The following is an 18198-nucleotide window of genomic DNA, read 5'->3' as shown; positions in this document are numbered from 1 at the left end:
TTTTTTCTCCAGAAAATTGCCTCCAACATATATGAAAATAAATCGAATGTCTTACGGTTGGATTTCATCATTCGGATGTCTTATGATTGTTGTCGTTAATATCATGCATTTATTGACCGATTTATGCTAACATCCGACACTTTAAATATATGGTAACTAATTTTTTACTGTAATTATTCGACAAAAATCGGCTTGAATAGTAGCTATACTGAAAATTCCTTTTTAACAAAAAAATATATATATTCTATAGTTGCCAGTACAGCTTGGGATGCCATACCACCTTAAAAGGAATTGATAAAAAACAAGGAGTCTATTTACCTCGCCGTCCTTGACATTCTTGCACTCGAAGATCGTCAAGTCGCGTAGCTAGCCAGGTAGCTTCAAGGGGGTTTCTTTCGTAGATCCAATTTTTGATACAGGCGAAAGTTTTGTCCTGAACGAACATTTTTTTAGGAAAAGTTCTGCCGTGTTTGATCGATAAGAAAATAACAAGTACAATTCTTTCTTTGTTTAATTAACTGAAAATCATGAGTTGAAAATAGCGAAAATTTTGCCTTGATAAAAATGAGAAAAATATGTGAGAGAAAAAAAATGCCTTTAATGGCCGTTTATGGTGCTTTTGAGGACGTTTTTTTTAAAAAAAAATATTTACCCATCATGTGAAAATGCATTATTTATGGGTGAGTCAAATGTGGACAACCCACTCCTTGAAAAAGATATGAAGTTTCTTTATTCTATTGGATAAAAATTACAAAATATTATTAAATGTTGAAACAACTGCTGCATTATAAACCATGTTTTTAAAATAAAATTTTATAATTTTTAGTCATCTAATAGTATTATGCATCTGGCAGATATATATTTCAAAGGTATCTTTTGCTATCATGTCAAGACAATTTTTTAAAGTACAATTTTGAATACTTAAGTTCTAAGCGTGCGCAGCTAGCCAGATGCAATATTTTTAGTGAACATATATTAAGTTTGTCTCTTTTATTTACTTTAATTATATTTTTTGAATAATAAAAAAACGAAAGGTCTTATTGCATCTAAATTTTGAGTAGAAAAATCATTTTTTTACAAAAGCCACTTTAATTAAAACATTATTTACATTGATGTTCATGTTTTGTTTACAATATTTTTTAATACAAAATTAAGAAATAAGATTTTTTTTCCTTTATCTTATTGGTCTGGTATTTATAAAGTGCTATATCTATGTATATACAAATAATTAATGACACTAATATATGATTAAATATAACATGTGAGACTATGTGAACAATTGCCCATATGTGGATTCATGGCAAAATGAAAGTTGTTATGGAAGTCAATAAAAAACAAGCTTTTAGTCATAATGGTAGCACAAAGGAATTTGATTTTTAAAAAACTTTTTGAAATTAGATGACAAAAAAAAGACTATGCTTTTATCTCTTTCTTTTGTTTTGAACCAGAAGTTCCATTGCCAATGCATCTAAGTGGAATAATTAAAGAGCATTTTCCTTCTTTTTTTCCTTTATCTCATCAAGATTCAGAACTGTGTACTCTTGTTATGCTTCAACTTACATATCAATGTATTCAACTTCGCTTTCACAATACAAAGAATTATACGGTGAGAATTTGAAACAAACACTACCTATTCACCCGCCCGAGGCTGTCTATTGTTTGTGCCAACCCCAAATAAGAAGCTACAATTTTAGATGCGTTCATCAGTCAAGAAAGGCGAGCATTAAAAGTTCAAAAAGAAAGAAAAGTTAATCACGGGATTTACTTTCTCGTGTTCGTTCCATTTTTACAACAACGGCCGATGTGATGACTAGAGTAACACGGGGGCTAGATGCGATTCTAAAGCTCTTACCTTTGTTTGGCATCTACCCTTTTGTACTGACACGGAAAGTTTATTATTAAGCGTGTGAGTGAATCACTTTCGCAATTTTAAAATTTTATTTTGTTTACTATTTTTCCAAAAAAGTTGGTGCGCTCATTTTTGAAGGAAGAACAGACCTGAACTATTGTAAGAGCAATAGCAGTGGTGCCGCTATTGCGGGCTAATTGCTCACACCAGTCTATAAAATCTACTTTATTTAGATATATAAACTTCGTTATGATATAGTTTTCTTATATATAAATGTTTTTAGAGTTTGAAATTTAGTGAAAATATTTATTTTATAATTTAACAATGTTCATCACATTTATTTCTTTTTCCATGCCTGTGAGCTACGTCTTCTCATTTGGAACCCTAAATAAATTCAAACGATTGCGAGCACATGCAATGGCATACGTGGTGTCGGGAAATCGGTGCTACAGCGTCTAATCACGTAGATAGTGTCGGAAAAGCGGCGGGAACCGTCGGCCAGGAAGAGGCTAAGGCCGGAGACATGCCTCACTCTAGCTGCCGTATTCATAACAAAGAAAATAATTGCAGAATCGACTTTCACATTTAAAACAAACTATCAGATAAAGCCTGTGATAATAACCATAAAGTTTATAATTTTTCTTTTTCTTTTTTTTTTAAAAAAAAAAGAAGATGACGAGAGCAGACAAGTCCTTGAGAAATTATGTGAACAAACACATTGGTGTTTTGTATTATTAACAATAGGGCAGGCAGCTAGTGAGGTAAAACCAAAGCGCCTGTCCATTGCTTGTTGAACCGGTAGGGCTTAAGACCTAAGGAGTTTGAGTTGCTGATTTGATTTCCGCTGGCATCAACTATCTGTGTAGGTTGTTGAAGTTCGCAACTTGGCATAGACTTTGTATTATTTGCTTTGGAGTTTTATGTTGTCGAGTAAATAAAGTCCTTTCGAACCATCTTTTTGATGTTATAAAGGAGCTGTTTGACAATAGTAACATATTGTTATTGTCTTATAAATCTGTCATAGAAAATGAAGCACACTTGGTATAGTATTCTTTATACCTTCTCATTTTATCAAAAGTAGATTCACCATGCAGTAACAAAGTAAGGATTACTATTACCAAACAAGGCCCTAAAATTTTTTATCTCACTTTTTCAGCTAGGTTGTGGAAAATAACGCTAGAGCTAGTGGAAAAAACAGAAGAGAAGAAATTGGGGGGGTTAGAAATTAAATGAAAAATGCAATATTATTTACTTTATTATTATTGTTTTTTTTTTTTATTTTCCACGTATTGGGATCACATGGGGTTGCCGTATAAGGAGGTTTTGTTGGCTTGCGCTGCAATCATGCCTTGACGTCCACAGCCCGCAGCTGCTTCATGTGCAAACGAAAGAACGCTCGATCGGCGACCACACGGCCGGCTTCTTTTTTGCTTCCATCTCAAGAAAAACATGCCATTTCCTCTTTTCTTTTTTGGTTAGTGTTGCCTTTGCATGCAAGGCGACCAGCGGCCATTATTGCCGAAAACTGGTGGAAGCTTGTTAGCTGGGGAGAGGCAACCTGTGCTCTTGTCTCATGTGGAAACTCTCGACGGGTGTGCCTCCCAGTTGTTCGGCCCACGATTGACGCTCCTCTAGTTAAGGGTGACGATGTGAGCCCATGGTTTTTGGAATTAAGTGAACCAGCTCTGTTTCTCTCTTATGTATATAATAATCCAAAGTCATCCACCTCAGTCTCAACTATTATAATTAAGACAATTAAGAAGCAAATAATGATGTCAAATAATACTAAATAATGAAAATATCATGACATTTTTATTCTTGTTTTCCTCTCAATTGTCAACTATGATGACCCATAAGGCAGCTCTTATGAGTGAGCTAATGATTTTGGATAACCAAAGGAAGGCAACTAGCAAGATCTTATATATATATATATATATATATAACATAACTGGCATATGTTGGACGTCTTTTAAAACTCTGCTGTGGAATTTTTTTTTTTTTAAAAAAAAAAACTGCTGCTAAAAGCTTTAACAAGCCCAGCGTCCAGCAAAATACACCTATTGCAATGGTTTTACCAGTGGATTCTCATCCAATGACATGCATCTAAAATCTAATTTGAATATAAATACATCTAAAATCTAATTCAAATCCAAACATGTGAATATCTAAAAAAGCAATGAATCTTTTATATATATATATATCACATTCATATATATATATATAAGAGCAAAATACACCTATTCCATATGTTTCAGTGTATGTATGTCTGGGTTTGGTGTGTGTTTTGATCATCTACTCGATGCAATGAATCAAACATTCGTGATTAGGCTGAGTTCAAGGTGACTGGAAGATTATATATATATATATATATATATATATATATATATATATATATATATATATATATATATATATATATATATATATATATATATATAAATAGTGAAGATGATTAAACTTGGGATCCCGTATTTTGTGAGGATGCACAAGGAATCCGTGATTGACGGTATTCAATTATAGTCAAAATCAACGGCATTGTCTGCTGATTGCAATGCTACGCGCTTTTAGCACGACCCATTTGCTATGACCGCATCGAGACTTGAAGGCTTAACCATCCCATTGTTGCACCTTAAGCTCACCAATCTCAGGCGAAGCTCCTTAATTGAGGCTATATTTAATTGTTTATTTACCTTGGATTTGAAACCCCATCAGTGGAAAGGCGAGAGGGCTGTGGAAATAAATAAACTTTTTTTGGGTTTTTTTTAATAATTAAAACGTTTACTACTTCATTTTTAAATACAAAAATAAAAAATAGCCTGGTAGAAAATTTGCAAACTTGGTTTTTGCTACTTTTGATTGATGCGTGATCAATCTAAATAGGGACGCAAGTGGTTTTCTAGGCACTTTGAATGGATCCTTATCCGACCTTGGCAAAGCCCTATTCACTAATGAATCAATTGCAGCCATAGTCACTTGAAGTAGGTAGAGAGATATCATAAGTTGAAGAGACAGTTGTGGACATTGCAGAAAGCCATAAGATAAATTCCTATTGCATCAACCCTGTGTGTTGTAAAAGGGAGCCGCCGACAAGCAAGCTGAAGCATGGCAGAAGGGCTTCGGTCTTCTTTTGAGTGGCGGGAAACCTCGGTCATCCAGAAACAAGTTAGATTCAAATAAGATGTATGCTTTATTGTTTCGCTTTATTAGATGTTCTCACATTTGGAGTTGAATATGAATGGAAAGAAAATCATCATGTATTTAAATCTGATTTTTAAATTCATGATCTCAATCCTATTCAAACCAGACTTTTATTTTCACATCCGAATTCAAATTTGACTTTTAAATATGCAACCCAATCATTCTATTATGTCAAGAACCGATACCCAAAACATATGAATATTGAACATAGAAAATTTATTTGAAATTATGTCCGAATCTAAATCCAATAGATTGTCATTTCTGGAATCCAAATCTAATTTATTAATTGGATGTTATTTTTTTTCCATATCCAATTTTTTTGAGATAGTTTGGTCTCGATCAAAATCCAATCTATTTGCATCCCTATTTGGGTTTTCAAAGAAAGCTGGGACTTCCAACTTGTTCAATCATCCACAAAGCTAATGCAGTCATGGCTGCACAGACAGAACTCACACCTGTTCAAACAAGTACTTTTTAGATCTACATGAGTGTATTTGATGAGGCACAAAATTAAGTCTCTGCTAGCTTCTTCGAAAATGTTGTTTTTCTTAGGCCGGGTTTCAGATCCACGGTTTTGAAGTCTACACCGCCAAAATCGGATCTCAAATCCATGATTTTTAAACTACATCGTGGATTTGAGATCCATAGCTACTGAAATTCACAATTTGACAAAACTATAGATTTCAAGTTCCCTCGAATATGAGATTCATGGGTGGAATTAAATTTTTGGAAAGATATTCCTAGGAATCAAGAATGAGAAATTTTCTTCCCATTTTATTTTTGCTGAGTGTGTGATGTGATGTGATTGGATAAAATTCCTACAAATATCTTTCACAGTTTGATAGCATGGGATGAAATTGATGGAAACAACCGTTGATATAGTTTTTTTCCCCCTTTTTAGCGATAATGGGCGATTTCCAGCTTTAAGGGCTCAGTTTGATGGGCATGATATTTCTTGTAGCACTGAAAATAAAATTCAAATTTTTTCTTGCCCATCAAACTTGGGATGAAAAAAGTAACCGTTGGGTTAGTTTTGAGGATGAAAAAAATAACCATTGGGCTCTTAAAGCAATGCTTAATCCAATGTTCTTTTTTTTTTTTTTTAATCTTTCATTCCTATCAAAGTTTTTTTTTTTTTAATCTTTCATTCCTATCAAAGTGAGAAATTTATTTCTTACACAAGTCCACCAAACACAAAGGGGTTTTAAAAATCTGGATTTTGTTTTCATTTCTTCAACTCATGAAATAAGTTTCTTAAAACTTCTTTTTAACTCCATATTTTCAATACATCAAACGACCCCTAATAAACATTTTTTGGGTCTAGGATTTCTGTCTCACCCCTTTAGGATGGGGTGAAGTTTACCGAAACATCTTTTAGAAATTTGCACAACGGTCATCTTTTTATTCTTAATTTGATAAACAAGGACCAAATTTAAAATTTTGAAATTTGTTTCATCGTCTACGATACATTTATGAGCCATCAAATGGGCCTTTATATTCAATAAAGCAGTCATAATGGTTGGTGGTTATATAACATATTGATGTCATTTCAAGGACTCATTAGGCGTGTGGATCTTGTCACCATAGTTGGCAAACTCTCAGTTGGCTCCCGAATCGCCCCGAGCCAGCTCTGATCACTACAAAACCTGGCCACGAGTCAAGGTTGGCCCGACTCTCCCTTGACTCAGCCTGGCTTGCCTGATTCGGTCAGCTTTAGTGTTTTACATTATGGTTATTTTAAAATTCGACTGAGTGGACAATTTAACTGGTTGACCCAGTGGCCCGGTCATTTGCCAATCCGAGATCGAGTCCTGGGTTTACAACTATGCTCATTGGGGCTCATGTCCAAAGACATGTCCATCCAGACTTGGCAGGGGCAGAGGGAATGGGCAGGGTCCATGGTCCCCCGCCACATATTGGAAAAAAAAGAAAGATATTTGACCCTTATAAAAATTTTGAAACTTTTGTTTGGCCCCGTCCCCGGCCCCCTGTACAAATTTTAAAAATATTATTCAATAAAAAAAAATTCTGGCTCTACCCTTCATAATTGGTGACTACACTATGACAATAGAAAACTCAATCACTTGAAATATTAAGAAACCAACACCAGTGTCTAAATACAAGCAGAGGCATGTTGTGAGTTTACATAGATAAAATATTATTCTCTAACATTTGAGAATCCTATATGATGGACCCATAGCTATATAAAATGTAATCTGGTAGCCCTGCACATGCATATAGAAGTAGACTGTTTCATTTTTGGAGATAAAGTCCAAAACAAGGAGATCTGAAGCAGATTCATCTCTTATCCAAATGAAATAGCTAGAAGATATTTTTTCCACAAAGGCACTTGGAGGAGATATAAATGTATATACTGTCAAACTGCTTAAACTGTTGTTATATTTTGTTTCTAAGAAAATAATGGAAATATATAAAATATTTTTCTGAAATAGGGAAACTTAAAATTACTCACAAATAATAAAGAACATAAACAATTACTGAATTACGAAAACTGCAGAAAATTGGAAGGCTACCTAATGAAGGAAAAAAGAAGAAGTGGGCAAATGAAAAAACTTCTAGTGGCTCTGGTTCGGTGAACCACTGAATCTACCCATGAATCATAATTGAGAGATAAAACTTGGTAATTCTGCCATTGATCCCACTGGTTGCAGCACAGCCACCTGACCTACCTTCTTAGACTTCTGACATCTGCTACAGTGGCGTAAGCAGGTGCCGGCTCGTGTGGGCAAATGCCCACACACAAGTGCGGAGGAAGGGGCTACGGCATCCCCTTAGAAATTCAAGATTTTATATATAAAATTTAAAAGTTGTAGTTCAACTTATATGAAAAATTTGTTGTTAAAATTTTAAAATTATAGTTTGAACCTTCTAAGCTCTAATAAAAAATTCCTAACTCCACCCCTCCACATACATACCAATATAAAGTGGTTACATGTAGCTATTTTCTCATTTACATGTTGGTTTAAGATTTAAAATTTAAAACATTGGTCTACCTTAGCCAAAAAATTTTGATCGTATCTTGACAAATTTCGAAGGTTTCTTATTCTGATTTTTGGCACATGTTTGAAGGTAGAAATAATAATTCAAATTATTTTATTAGTATTAAGAGTAAATGGCACATCCCACACCACTAGGTCAGGAAGGAAACGTGAACCACTTATAATTGATTGATAAAGTAGCTTTTTGCATAGTCCAGCCATATACATATGATTTTAATAATGTTTCGAAGATAACCATACGCTAAGCCATTCATTTTTTAAATTCAAGTTGCTCTTATAGTAATCAAAAAATGGACGGCAACTCAAATTTGTAATGCTAGAAAATAAGTATTTTTCTTGTAAATAACTTCAATTAAACCGGACTAATAAACATAATAGAATGTTCGTATTTTGTTTAAAAACATTTTTGTCAGGTCGGGTTTTTGTCTGATGCATACCAATTTTTTCTGTTATTAACATTGTTATGGGAATCGGGAAGTGGATGCAAATTTATAATACGCATTGAAAAGGACAGCAGCATCGAATTAAATAGCCACGAAGAAAGGAACACCGATCCCATCCCCGCCTTCCTTCGCTGGCCAGAGGAGGGTTGTCAGATCACAGCGGCTTTCCGAGGAAAGATGAGAGGATAAGGGGACGAGATCTATCTTCAATCTCACCTCTATCTGTAAGCTCTTACAGACAAGCGCCACCTACAACCGCCGTCGCCGTCGCCGTCGACGTCGCCGCCGGCGCTATAAACAACTTCTCCTTTAGGCTCAGCAAAAGCATCAGAAACAGAGGCAACGGATCATGTTGGAAGGAAAGAGGAGCCTTTGGGCGGCGGCTCTTCTTGTGGTTGGGCCTCTGCTGGTAGCGGTTGTTCTATATGGACCGGACGGCGACATTATTGCGGAGAAGCTGCCCGGGTACGGCTCGCCGCCGATGGTGGTGAGGAGGAGGAACGAGAGGGTGGGGGAGTGGGTGGAGAGGGTTGGGGAGGGTTCGCTCTTGGGGCCTGAGGACCTCGCCTACGACGCCGAGGAGGGTGCCCTGTATACGGGGTGCGCCGATGGTTGGATAAGGAAGGTGGCGGCGGTTTCCGGCGAGGAAGGGAGGCCGCTGGCGGTGACCAACTTCAGCTACGTGGGTGGTCGGCCTCTAGGGCTTGCTTTTACTCCCCAGAAGGAGCTCATCGTTTGCGACTCTCTCAAGGTGTGGTATCTTGCCTTTTCTTTCGGATTTTGGTGACAACTTTTGATCCCCTTCTTGTCAATGCTTCTCTTTTGTGGGGCTCTTTCTCTTTCTACCAAAGGGCACCCAACGCCATGTCCGGTCAAAGTTTTTATGGTACATTTTTATTATAATCATGTTATGTTGTGTAATCTACTGCTCTCTACTCATCATGGAACAACACCAACTTAGTTATGATTTGTCAACAATGAAAGAAATTATGAACCTAACATTACTTGATTAGCTTGTATTTATCAACATGTTATTTCTCTTCCCTCTCTTTCTTTTTGTTTCTCAGTAGAAATTATAAGATTTTCCATAGGTCTATGGAGGTCTATAAATTCATGGTGAGAATGTATTTACAAATGATTGGACTACTATCTCTTTCAAGTGCCTAATGAAAATTTTCATGAGAAAAAAAAAGTAAAAAATGATTAAGAATTTAATAATGAATATGAACTTTTACACCTTAAAGCAGTTAGCATCCAAACTCGGTTCATTACGATCAAAATCACCGATCGAGCTAGTCACCTAAAATAGGCAACGTTGTTATCATCTATTGATGTAAAGTGTGAACTAGGAGGACCTCGTTTACTGTTTTTCAGACAGAATCTCTAGGGGTAATATCACTTGAAATTGGTTTGGAAATAACTAAATTGACAAGCAATTGTTTAGTTGCTATCGATCAAAGTTTTGAAGTAGACAATAATCTTGGTTCCTGCATATGGTTATCCCATACTTGTTACATTGTTATTCATTAGCGAATTAGGAAGTCTGAGTTTATAATAAGATGCTCACGATGTTCTGTCAACTTGGTGGTGTTTACAAGTCATTTCAGTTGAAACAAGCAGAGTTTCTTTGTTCTCTAAATTAAATTTGCTGCTTAGCATTATTTCTGTGGGATGAAAGTAAACTCTCACCAGTAAAAACATCAAGTAAAAAGAAATTGACAGTGGAGGGAAACGCAGGGCCTGCTGAAGGTGAAGGAAGGAGGAGATGTAGAGGTGTTGACAGATGAAGCTGATGGAATGAAGTTTGGGCTAGCAGATGGAGTGGATGTGGGGAGGGATGGCACCATCTACTTCACAGATGCCAGCTACAAGTACCAGCTGGAGGAGTACGCAATGGACTTGCTCGGCGGCCGCCCCCATGGGAGGCTCCTGAGCTTCGATCCCGTCACCAGACAGACCAAAGTGCTCATGGAAGGCCTCTACTTTCCGAACGGCGTCGCTATTGCTCCGGGCCTCGACTTCCTCGTCTTCTGTGAATCTCCATTGTAAGAGCTTGCTGTGCATCATATTCTTCTTGAACATATTCTTCTGCATCAAACTTTGCTATAGATTCATGAAATACTAACACAGCTTTCTGGGTTTGGTTGCCTGATCAAAATGGTAGTAAACTTGCATCAATCTTTCCAATAGCGTTAGATTCATGAAATACTAACACAGTTTTATAGGTTTGGTTGCGTGATCAAAATGGTGGTAAACTTCCACTACATAGATCTGATCACTTCTCTTTTGTTGTTGTTCAAAGAAATCAAAAGAACATCCCAGTGCACGAGCAAGGCGAAAACTTGGTGATACTCACTATTTGGAGGACTTGTTTTGCAGGGCAAGCTGCAAGAAGTACCACATTGAAGGGGAGAAGAAAGGAACATGGGAGTCATTCATGGAGAACATGCCAGGAGCACCAGACAATGTTCGATACGATGGTGATGGCACCTTTTGGATCGGCATGGCTGCGGTAAATTCCTAAACGCATCCCTTTACAGCTTGTTTGATTTTTATCATTTTTAGGACATTTGAGAAGAAAGATGTCAATGAATCACATAATTCGGGTTCAAATCCAAATCTCAATACAAAGGGGGAGAAAAGTCTGATATCATATCCGAATCCAACTTTTAGATTTCACAATTTGAAGCCGATTTGAATCTGATTTTTAAGTTTATATCTGTGTTGAACTTTTAGATACACAAGTAAACCTGAACCGCATTATTCATAATACTAAGAACCAACTTTCAAAATGTATGGATATCGGATATGAAATATTGTTCAAATACTGCAGCAGTTGTTTCTCATCGTTCAAATTTGTTTACGGTCAGGTTCGAGATGCGACCTTCGATAGATTGATGCGATCTCCGTTGCTGAGGAGCGTGTCGATGTTCATGACAAAGCTTGGCATGCTACCTAAAGTTCAATCTAGCAGTGGGGTGTTGGCTGTGGACACAGAAGGCAAAGCTATAGCACTATACTCGGATCCTGCGATGGGTTCAGTTACTGGTGGATTAAAAATTGGAGATTACCTCTACTTCAACTTTTTGCACTCCCCTTATTTAGCTCGTCTTAACATCAAAACTCATCCTGCAGTTCTAACGTAAATTCTCATTCATAAGTTGCAGGTTAGTTGGCCAATGTATCCAAAAGATAAACTTTCTGAAGGTTGTAGAGTAGCTGGTCAGGCTGATCAAAGTTTGATTCTTGCGTGCGCTACTCCTCTGAGGAGACTGTTGATGACATGTTTAACATTATTTCAGTTCAAAGAAAAAGAAAAGCAAAATCTTGATTAGTTCTTTCAAGAGCATATATACAAAAAAGGTTGATGCGAAGCCCATATTTGTTTAACAACATAATCAATTTGTTTCCATGAAAACTCACTAATATTAACATAAAATACGAAATATTATGCACAGGTGCACATGCACGGAATGAAAACATATGCTTAAGCTCTATTTGAACCCAAATCTTAGCCGAATTGCATCTAACCACTAGGCTGGGTTAGGTCCAGGGGCGGAGCTAGAAAGAAATTTTTTATGAGGGGAGTTCAATTAAAGTTTTTAAATTTTGATTCATTTTTCAATTTTTTTATATAAGACAAATATTTTTTTTAAAATTTACATGTAATTTTTTTTTAAAAGAATTTGAGGTCGGGCTAAGGCACATGCGGACTTCCCCTTGGCTTTGCCCCTGGCTAGGTTTGAGCAATTGAGCGTAAGCCTATTCAATCTTAATCGATCAGTGATCAAGCTGGCCGATTTTGGCTCATCTACTAGCATGCTCAGCTATACTACAACTTTATTAAATAAACAAATCATGTTACTTGACAAGCGTGACACCAGTAGAGCAAGAAAATTTTATCAAGGGGACACAACTCTTATTTGAGTTTGGTGTTTATGGGGCATTGACCTGAGTTTGGTGTAGACGTGACATTTCGCTGGACCCAAATTCAGCTCCCTCATTATAAAGGTTTTCAGGCCCACACTAACCCATACCTAGCTCCGCATGACACATGAATTGACAGTGCTTCCATTCTAGGCCATGATTGAGAAAGAGGGTTCTCACTTCTGGCCTAGCGCGGTGCTCATTTATTGGTAAAGCCCGAGCCCGAGTCAGTCCAACTTGACACACTATCTTGATAAATAGGTGGGTCTGATCGACAAGGACCCTTGAGTGAACAATTGGGCCATAAACATTAGTAGCTCCAGTTGGCAGGTCAACTTCAGCTATCTTAACGTTAAATTCTGCAGTTTATGATCAAGTCAATCATATAGATTTGCAAATTTAATAAGCTAGAGAGAGAGAGAGAGAGAGAGAGAGAAAAGGACGGAGAACCTAGTCTTGGGCCAGATCAAGTCAATAATTTGGATTGCTGATTACAAATCCAGATAAGCTTTAGCAAACCAGACTAATTGAATTTGGATTTTGGTGATCGGTAATCGGTAAGACCCAGCTAGTTGAGAGTTTAAACGGGTTGGACTAATTATCCAGCATTTAGATGTGGACTGGTTTAGGATTCAGAAGCAAAACTGCATATGGGATCCATATATGAATTGTAATTGGATCGTATTTACTATTTTAATAAACCTTGCTGCGATCGACTGATTGAAAACGCTATCAATGATTGGGACCAATTACGAATCATTTTAATATCCAGTGAATAAAGTCAGAGTGGATCCAACTTTCAACCATAATTTCATGGACTGGGTCCTCCTAACCACCACCTAACTCTCCAATATGGACACTACGCCTTTATGACATGGATCTCTCTTTGGTCGGGTTTGACCCGATAAATATACGGGTTTCATTTTGAAGAAGGTAATCCAATTAAAAATTCAGCAGTACCATTGGTTCCGGTATTATGTGATCTGGTGCCAGATCGGTTGTGAAAAAAATCCGGATTTTTTCGATGCAACGTCTCACATTAGAATCGGGTATGCATTAGATCTGGTTTATGTCAGTAGGGGTGTGAATTTTGGGGTTCATGTTTGAGGATTAACTGGAACCGATCTGAGATTAAAAAAACAAAACTAGATCCAATCTACTCAAATCTCAAATATGCTACATGTGTATATCAAACTCAATTCTTACGAGTAACAACCCATGAACTTCTACGGAGGCTTGGACCCTCAGTTTTGCGGTCATAAAAAAGTTAAAAAAACAGGACAACCAATCACTTAACAACTTTCTTTGTAAGTTCCTAAACATTTATCACAGTTTTTTAGATATAAGACTAAACTTTTCAAAGTGAAACATTACAACGCAGTCTACTATGACACATATATCCAAACTTGAGTGTAGAACATACTCTAATATCACCTTAGAAACCTAGCTCATTACTATAATGAGCTCGGTCTCCTAATATCACCGTAGAAACCTAGCTCATTACTATAGTGGGCTCGGTCTCCTGGTTTAATGGATTCTAGTACTACACCCTAGAAGCTTCAGTTTCAATCTTAAAAAAGTTAAAAGAATCAAAACAACCATCACGATCTTAAAAATGAGACTAAACTTTTCAAAGCATGATATTACATTATAAGACCTATAACTAGCAGTTCCACATAACTGACGAGGTGCAGATCCACATGGCTCCAATTGGCTTAGTTACGCCCTTTCTTTACAAGTAGAGATGGAAATGAGTTGGACTCATCTGATGTCAGGTCCAATATGATGTTGAGCAAATTGGATCAGAACCAGAATCTGATTTTCTAAGAAGACGTCTGGATCCAGCTATCTTGAGATCCAATATCCACACGCGCTCGAATTTGGATTATTTGTATGATTTCGAAACGTTTCGGATCGGGTCTGTGGAGAGAGAAACAGAAGCGGCTGACAGTATAAAAAAGTGTTTGGGTGTCGCTTCTTCAGCCTGAGTTTCTCTTCGTTCTAAATTTAGTGCAAGACTCCGAATTACAGTCATCAATCATTGTCGTTATCGCCATTCTTCTACATCAGCAGAAGCAGCAAAGGAAGCGAGAAGTAATGTTGGGAGAAAGGAAGGGCCTGCGGGCAGCCGCTTTTCTCGTGGTGATTGGGCCTCTGCTGGCTGCTATTGCTCTGTATGGGCTGGAGAGCGAGATTAGCGCGGTGGAGCTGCCGGGCTACGGGGCGGCGCCGATGGTGGTGAGGAGGAGGAACGACAAGGTGGGGAAGTGGCTGGAAAGGATCGGGGAGGGTTCGGTCTTGGGGCCTGAGAACTTCGCCTACAACGCCGAGGAGGGTGCTCTGTACACGGGGTGCGCCGACGGTTGGATAAAGAAGGTGGCCGTGGCTTCCGGCGACGGCGGAAGGCCGCCGGCGGTTACCAACTTCAGCTACGTGGGTGGTCGGCCTCTGGGCCTTGCGTTTACTCCCCAGAAGGAGCTCATCGTTTGCGACTCCCCCCAGGTTTGGTCTCGCTCCTATAAAATCACAAACTCGTTCCTCTATTTATTTGCTTCTGTTACTAGTTTTTTGATACATATAGTCTATTTTTTTAATTATTCTCTTCATTCTTTATTCTATTTAACCTTCTACCCGTTCATGTTTTTTTTATTTGTTCATATTTTTTTTATGCCATTACTGTCACTTACGAGCTTTTTGCTCAAATAATTATTTCATAAATGTCTTACTTCTCACTTTATAGCATTTTTGAGGCATTTTCTCTCTTAATTTTATTTCCTAGGAGCTACAACGTAGAGTTTCAATTTCTATTGTATATTTCAAACTACGAGGCTTAGAGTTGTTTTAAAACTTGAACAAACTCATGGTACATCCATAAATTAAAGTTTATGCTGTCACCATTTACAATACAAAAAGTTTAGTGGTCATGAGAATCAAACTACGGATGGAACTTTTATCCACACAATGGATTGTTGAACCTTATGTTGAACCTTATGTATCCATGAATCTTTTCCTATTCTTCCAAACTGAAATTACATCCTTATTTATGGTCACCTGGATTTGCTCAATCACTTCACCCAAAAAACCTGATAATTGACGTACATTATGTCACAAAAACGAAAGAAATAATGAAAATTATTGACTTTCACTGAAATGTGCTTTGGGAGATTATGTGGTCGATTTATTTTTTTATCCATGGATTTATTTGAGAAATTGAGACAAGTAGACCTTTGTATCTTATTAGTCGGTACTTCATGACTTCATCTGGCTTGGGTTTATTTATGATAAATAATTTAACTTGAGTGTCTCGCTTGCCACCCAAAGTAGTTTTTTTTCCATACCCTAATGCATTTACTCCAACTCATGCCTGAATAGTGCTTCACTCGATCATTTGAATGGATTGTTCTTCATAGGCTATTTAGTAGAAGTACCAACATTCGATCCATTGGAATAAAATCAAATTAATGTATGATTTCTCATAGAATGGATGACTGCAAGCTTTTTAAGATGATAGATGGATGTAAGTAATCGAGCGAGGATGGTTGGAAGAGACCAACTGATCATAAGAGAATTTAGATGCATCCATATAGGAAGCAATCTAAAGGATCCTTACATGAAACGGGAATCGCAGGGGCTGCTTAAGGTGAGGGAAGGCGGATCTGTGGAGGTACTGGCGGACGAAGCCGGCGGAATGAAGGTGGGGATGGCGGACGGAGTTGATGTGGCGAAGGACGGCACCATCTACTTCACAGATGCGACCTACAAGTACAGGGTAGAGGATCATATGTTGGATTTGTTCGAGGGCCGCCCCCACGGAAGGCTCATCAGCTTCAATCCCATTACCAAGAGCACCCAAGTGCTCATGGAAGGCCTTTACTTTCCCAACGGCGTCGCCGTCTCTCCGGCCGGCGACTTCCTCGTCTTCTGCGAGACTCCGGTGTAAAGATCCCTTTCGCGCCTTCTTGTTTACAACACTAGACTGACGTTTTTTTTTTAACATACTCAAGTTTTTTGTGGTATAGCAAAAGCAAGCTTAAATTTATTTTTTGCTCCCCATGATGACACCTTGTAAAAACTTGTTTCTGAAAAAAAAAATTGTTTTCTTAATCATTCCTTAAAAAGATTGGCTTGTGTGTTCTTAAAAACCAATTAAAAAGCATTAAAAAAAAACTAATATTCATAAAGCAATTTTTTAGTGTGCCATTCAAGCCTTAACTTAAATTTTGTCCAACTAAAAGTGAGAAATAATTTTGTTCTCTGGTATTTGTGGTTCCTTGTTAATGAGAAAATAAATGCATCTAGAACTGCCCACAACTGTTTGTGAAAGTGGCTGTTTGGATCTCTAATTTTGGCAGGGCAAGGTGTCAAAAGTACTATATTGAAGGTGAGCAGAAGGGAACCTCGGAAATGTTCATCGACAACTTGCCAGGACTTCCAGATAATATTCGATACGACGGCAATGGGCATTTCTGGATTGCCTTGGTCGCGGTAGGTGGTTCTGTATTAGAGAGACCTCATGTGTCCGACGGTCGGCCGCGGTCGCCGTGATCTATAAGTTTAAGTTTGATAGCCTCTGATCTAAGATTTGATCATACTTATCGGGTTCTAAAAACCATAGATTTGTAGTCTAAGCCCCTTATGACTGCAGATCCATGGTTTTTATAATGCAAAGCAGATTTCAAATATGTATTTGTGATGTCCACTGTTTCCTTTAGCACTGGAGTCTACATAATGCAGACTTGAGATCAGCTTCGGATCTGAGATCTGAAATTATCAAACATAACACCAAGTAAAGATGGACATTGCCTAGCGTACTTTGGACACACGTTCATTGTCTTCCGGGCGAGTGGAAAGACCCACTGCTTGGTGTGAATTTTATAGACAAACTAGCAAGCCTATGCTGCATCAGATCCATGGATTTGGTATCTTTGGAAGATTTCAAACACGGATTTCACTGCTATTTTTATGTCCTTTGATAAATCATGGATCTTGGTATGGATTTCCTAGCGAAATCAGCAAACTTATGCCACATCAGATCCATGGATTAAACGTTCTTGGCATTTAAACTCTTGCACTCACTTAATTAAAATGCATTAAGCTCATGTTGGCTCACTATTTGAAAGCTGAGTGGTTCTTACTCTCATTCTTTGAATCCAATTCATTCAGAATCGGAACCTGCTCTTGGACACGTTGATGCGATCTCCGTCTTTGAGGAAAGCACTACTGATTGTCTTGAAGTTCATGAAGTTACCTGAGGGTCAATCAAACAGCGGGTTGTTGGCGGTAAATCTGAAAGGCGAAGCCATAGCTCTATATTCAGATTCGGCACTAGACAAAGTCACTGTGGGGCTGCAGATCGGAGACTACCTCTATTTTGGCTTCTTGGAATCCCATTACATGGCTCGGGTTGACATCAAAACTCATGCAGCACATCCCATATAAGAAGTCCGCTTAGAGTGTTGGTTTTTTGAAATTCTCACAATAAAGATAAAAACTTTTCATTTTCATAGCCTTTTCAATAACATGCATATAGAAAAATCTGGGGACTTGCACTATGTAATTGCAAAAGAATTATGCAGTTAAGACTTCAGAGATCAACATTTAAGTGTTTTATCAACATTTTTTTAACCATGTTGGTGTCATCTCTAGCACCTAAAGCTTAACTAATATCCACCTTTAGATCAGTTTGCTTAAATGTGTAAATAAGATAAAATTGGTGAAGCAACATTTCTCAGGCTTTGTTAGTCACAAAATCTCATCTAAG

General features: G+C 37.6%; 2 protein-coding genes across 2 annotated transcripts; both read left to right on the top strand.

Annotated features, from left to right (window-relative positions):
• The first annotated feature begins 8610 nt into the window (after nucleotides 1-8610).
• On the top strand, nucleotides 8611-11848 carry LOC116248181 (protein STRICTOSIDINE SYNTHASE-LIKE 6-like). Its single transcript, XM_031620828.2, has 4 exons — nucleotides 8611-9261; nucleotides 10248-10555; nucleotides 10890-11022; nucleotides 11381-11848. The coding sequence occupies exons 1-4, from the start codon at nucleotides 8860-8862 to the stop codon at nucleotides 11654-11656; spliced, it is 1119 nt and encodes a 372-aa protein (XP_031476688.1). The 5' UTR covers nucleotides 8611-8859; the 3' UTR covers nucleotides 11657-11848.
• A 2583-nt stretch (nucleotides 11849-14431) lies between these two features.
• LOC116248257 (protein STRICTOSIDINE SYNTHASE-LIKE 6-like) lies at nucleotides 14432-18045 on the top strand. Its single transcript, XM_031620943.2, has 4 exons — nucleotides 14432-14939; nucleotides 16066-16373; nucleotides 16790-16922; nucleotides 17601-18045. Exons 1-4 carry the CDS (start codon nucleotides 14535-14537, stop codon nucleotides 17874-17876), a joined length of 1122 nt encoding a protein of 373 aa, XP_031476803.1. The 5' UTR covers nucleotides 14432-14534; the 3' UTR covers nucleotides 17877-18045.
• The last annotated feature ends 153 nt before the right edge of the window (nucleotides 18046-18198 follow it).

The sequence above is a fragment of the Nymphaea colorata genome, chromosome 2 (assembly GCF_008831285.2).
Source record: "Nymphaea colorata isolate Beijing-Zhang1983 chromosome 2, ASM883128v2, whole genome shotgun sequence".
Taxonomy (NCBI): domain Eukaryota; kingdom Viridiplantae; phylum Streptophyta; class Magnoliopsida; order Nymphaeales; family Nymphaeaceae; genus Nymphaea; species Nymphaea colorata.
This window is presented reverse-complemented; position numbering and strand designations above follow the sequence as displayed.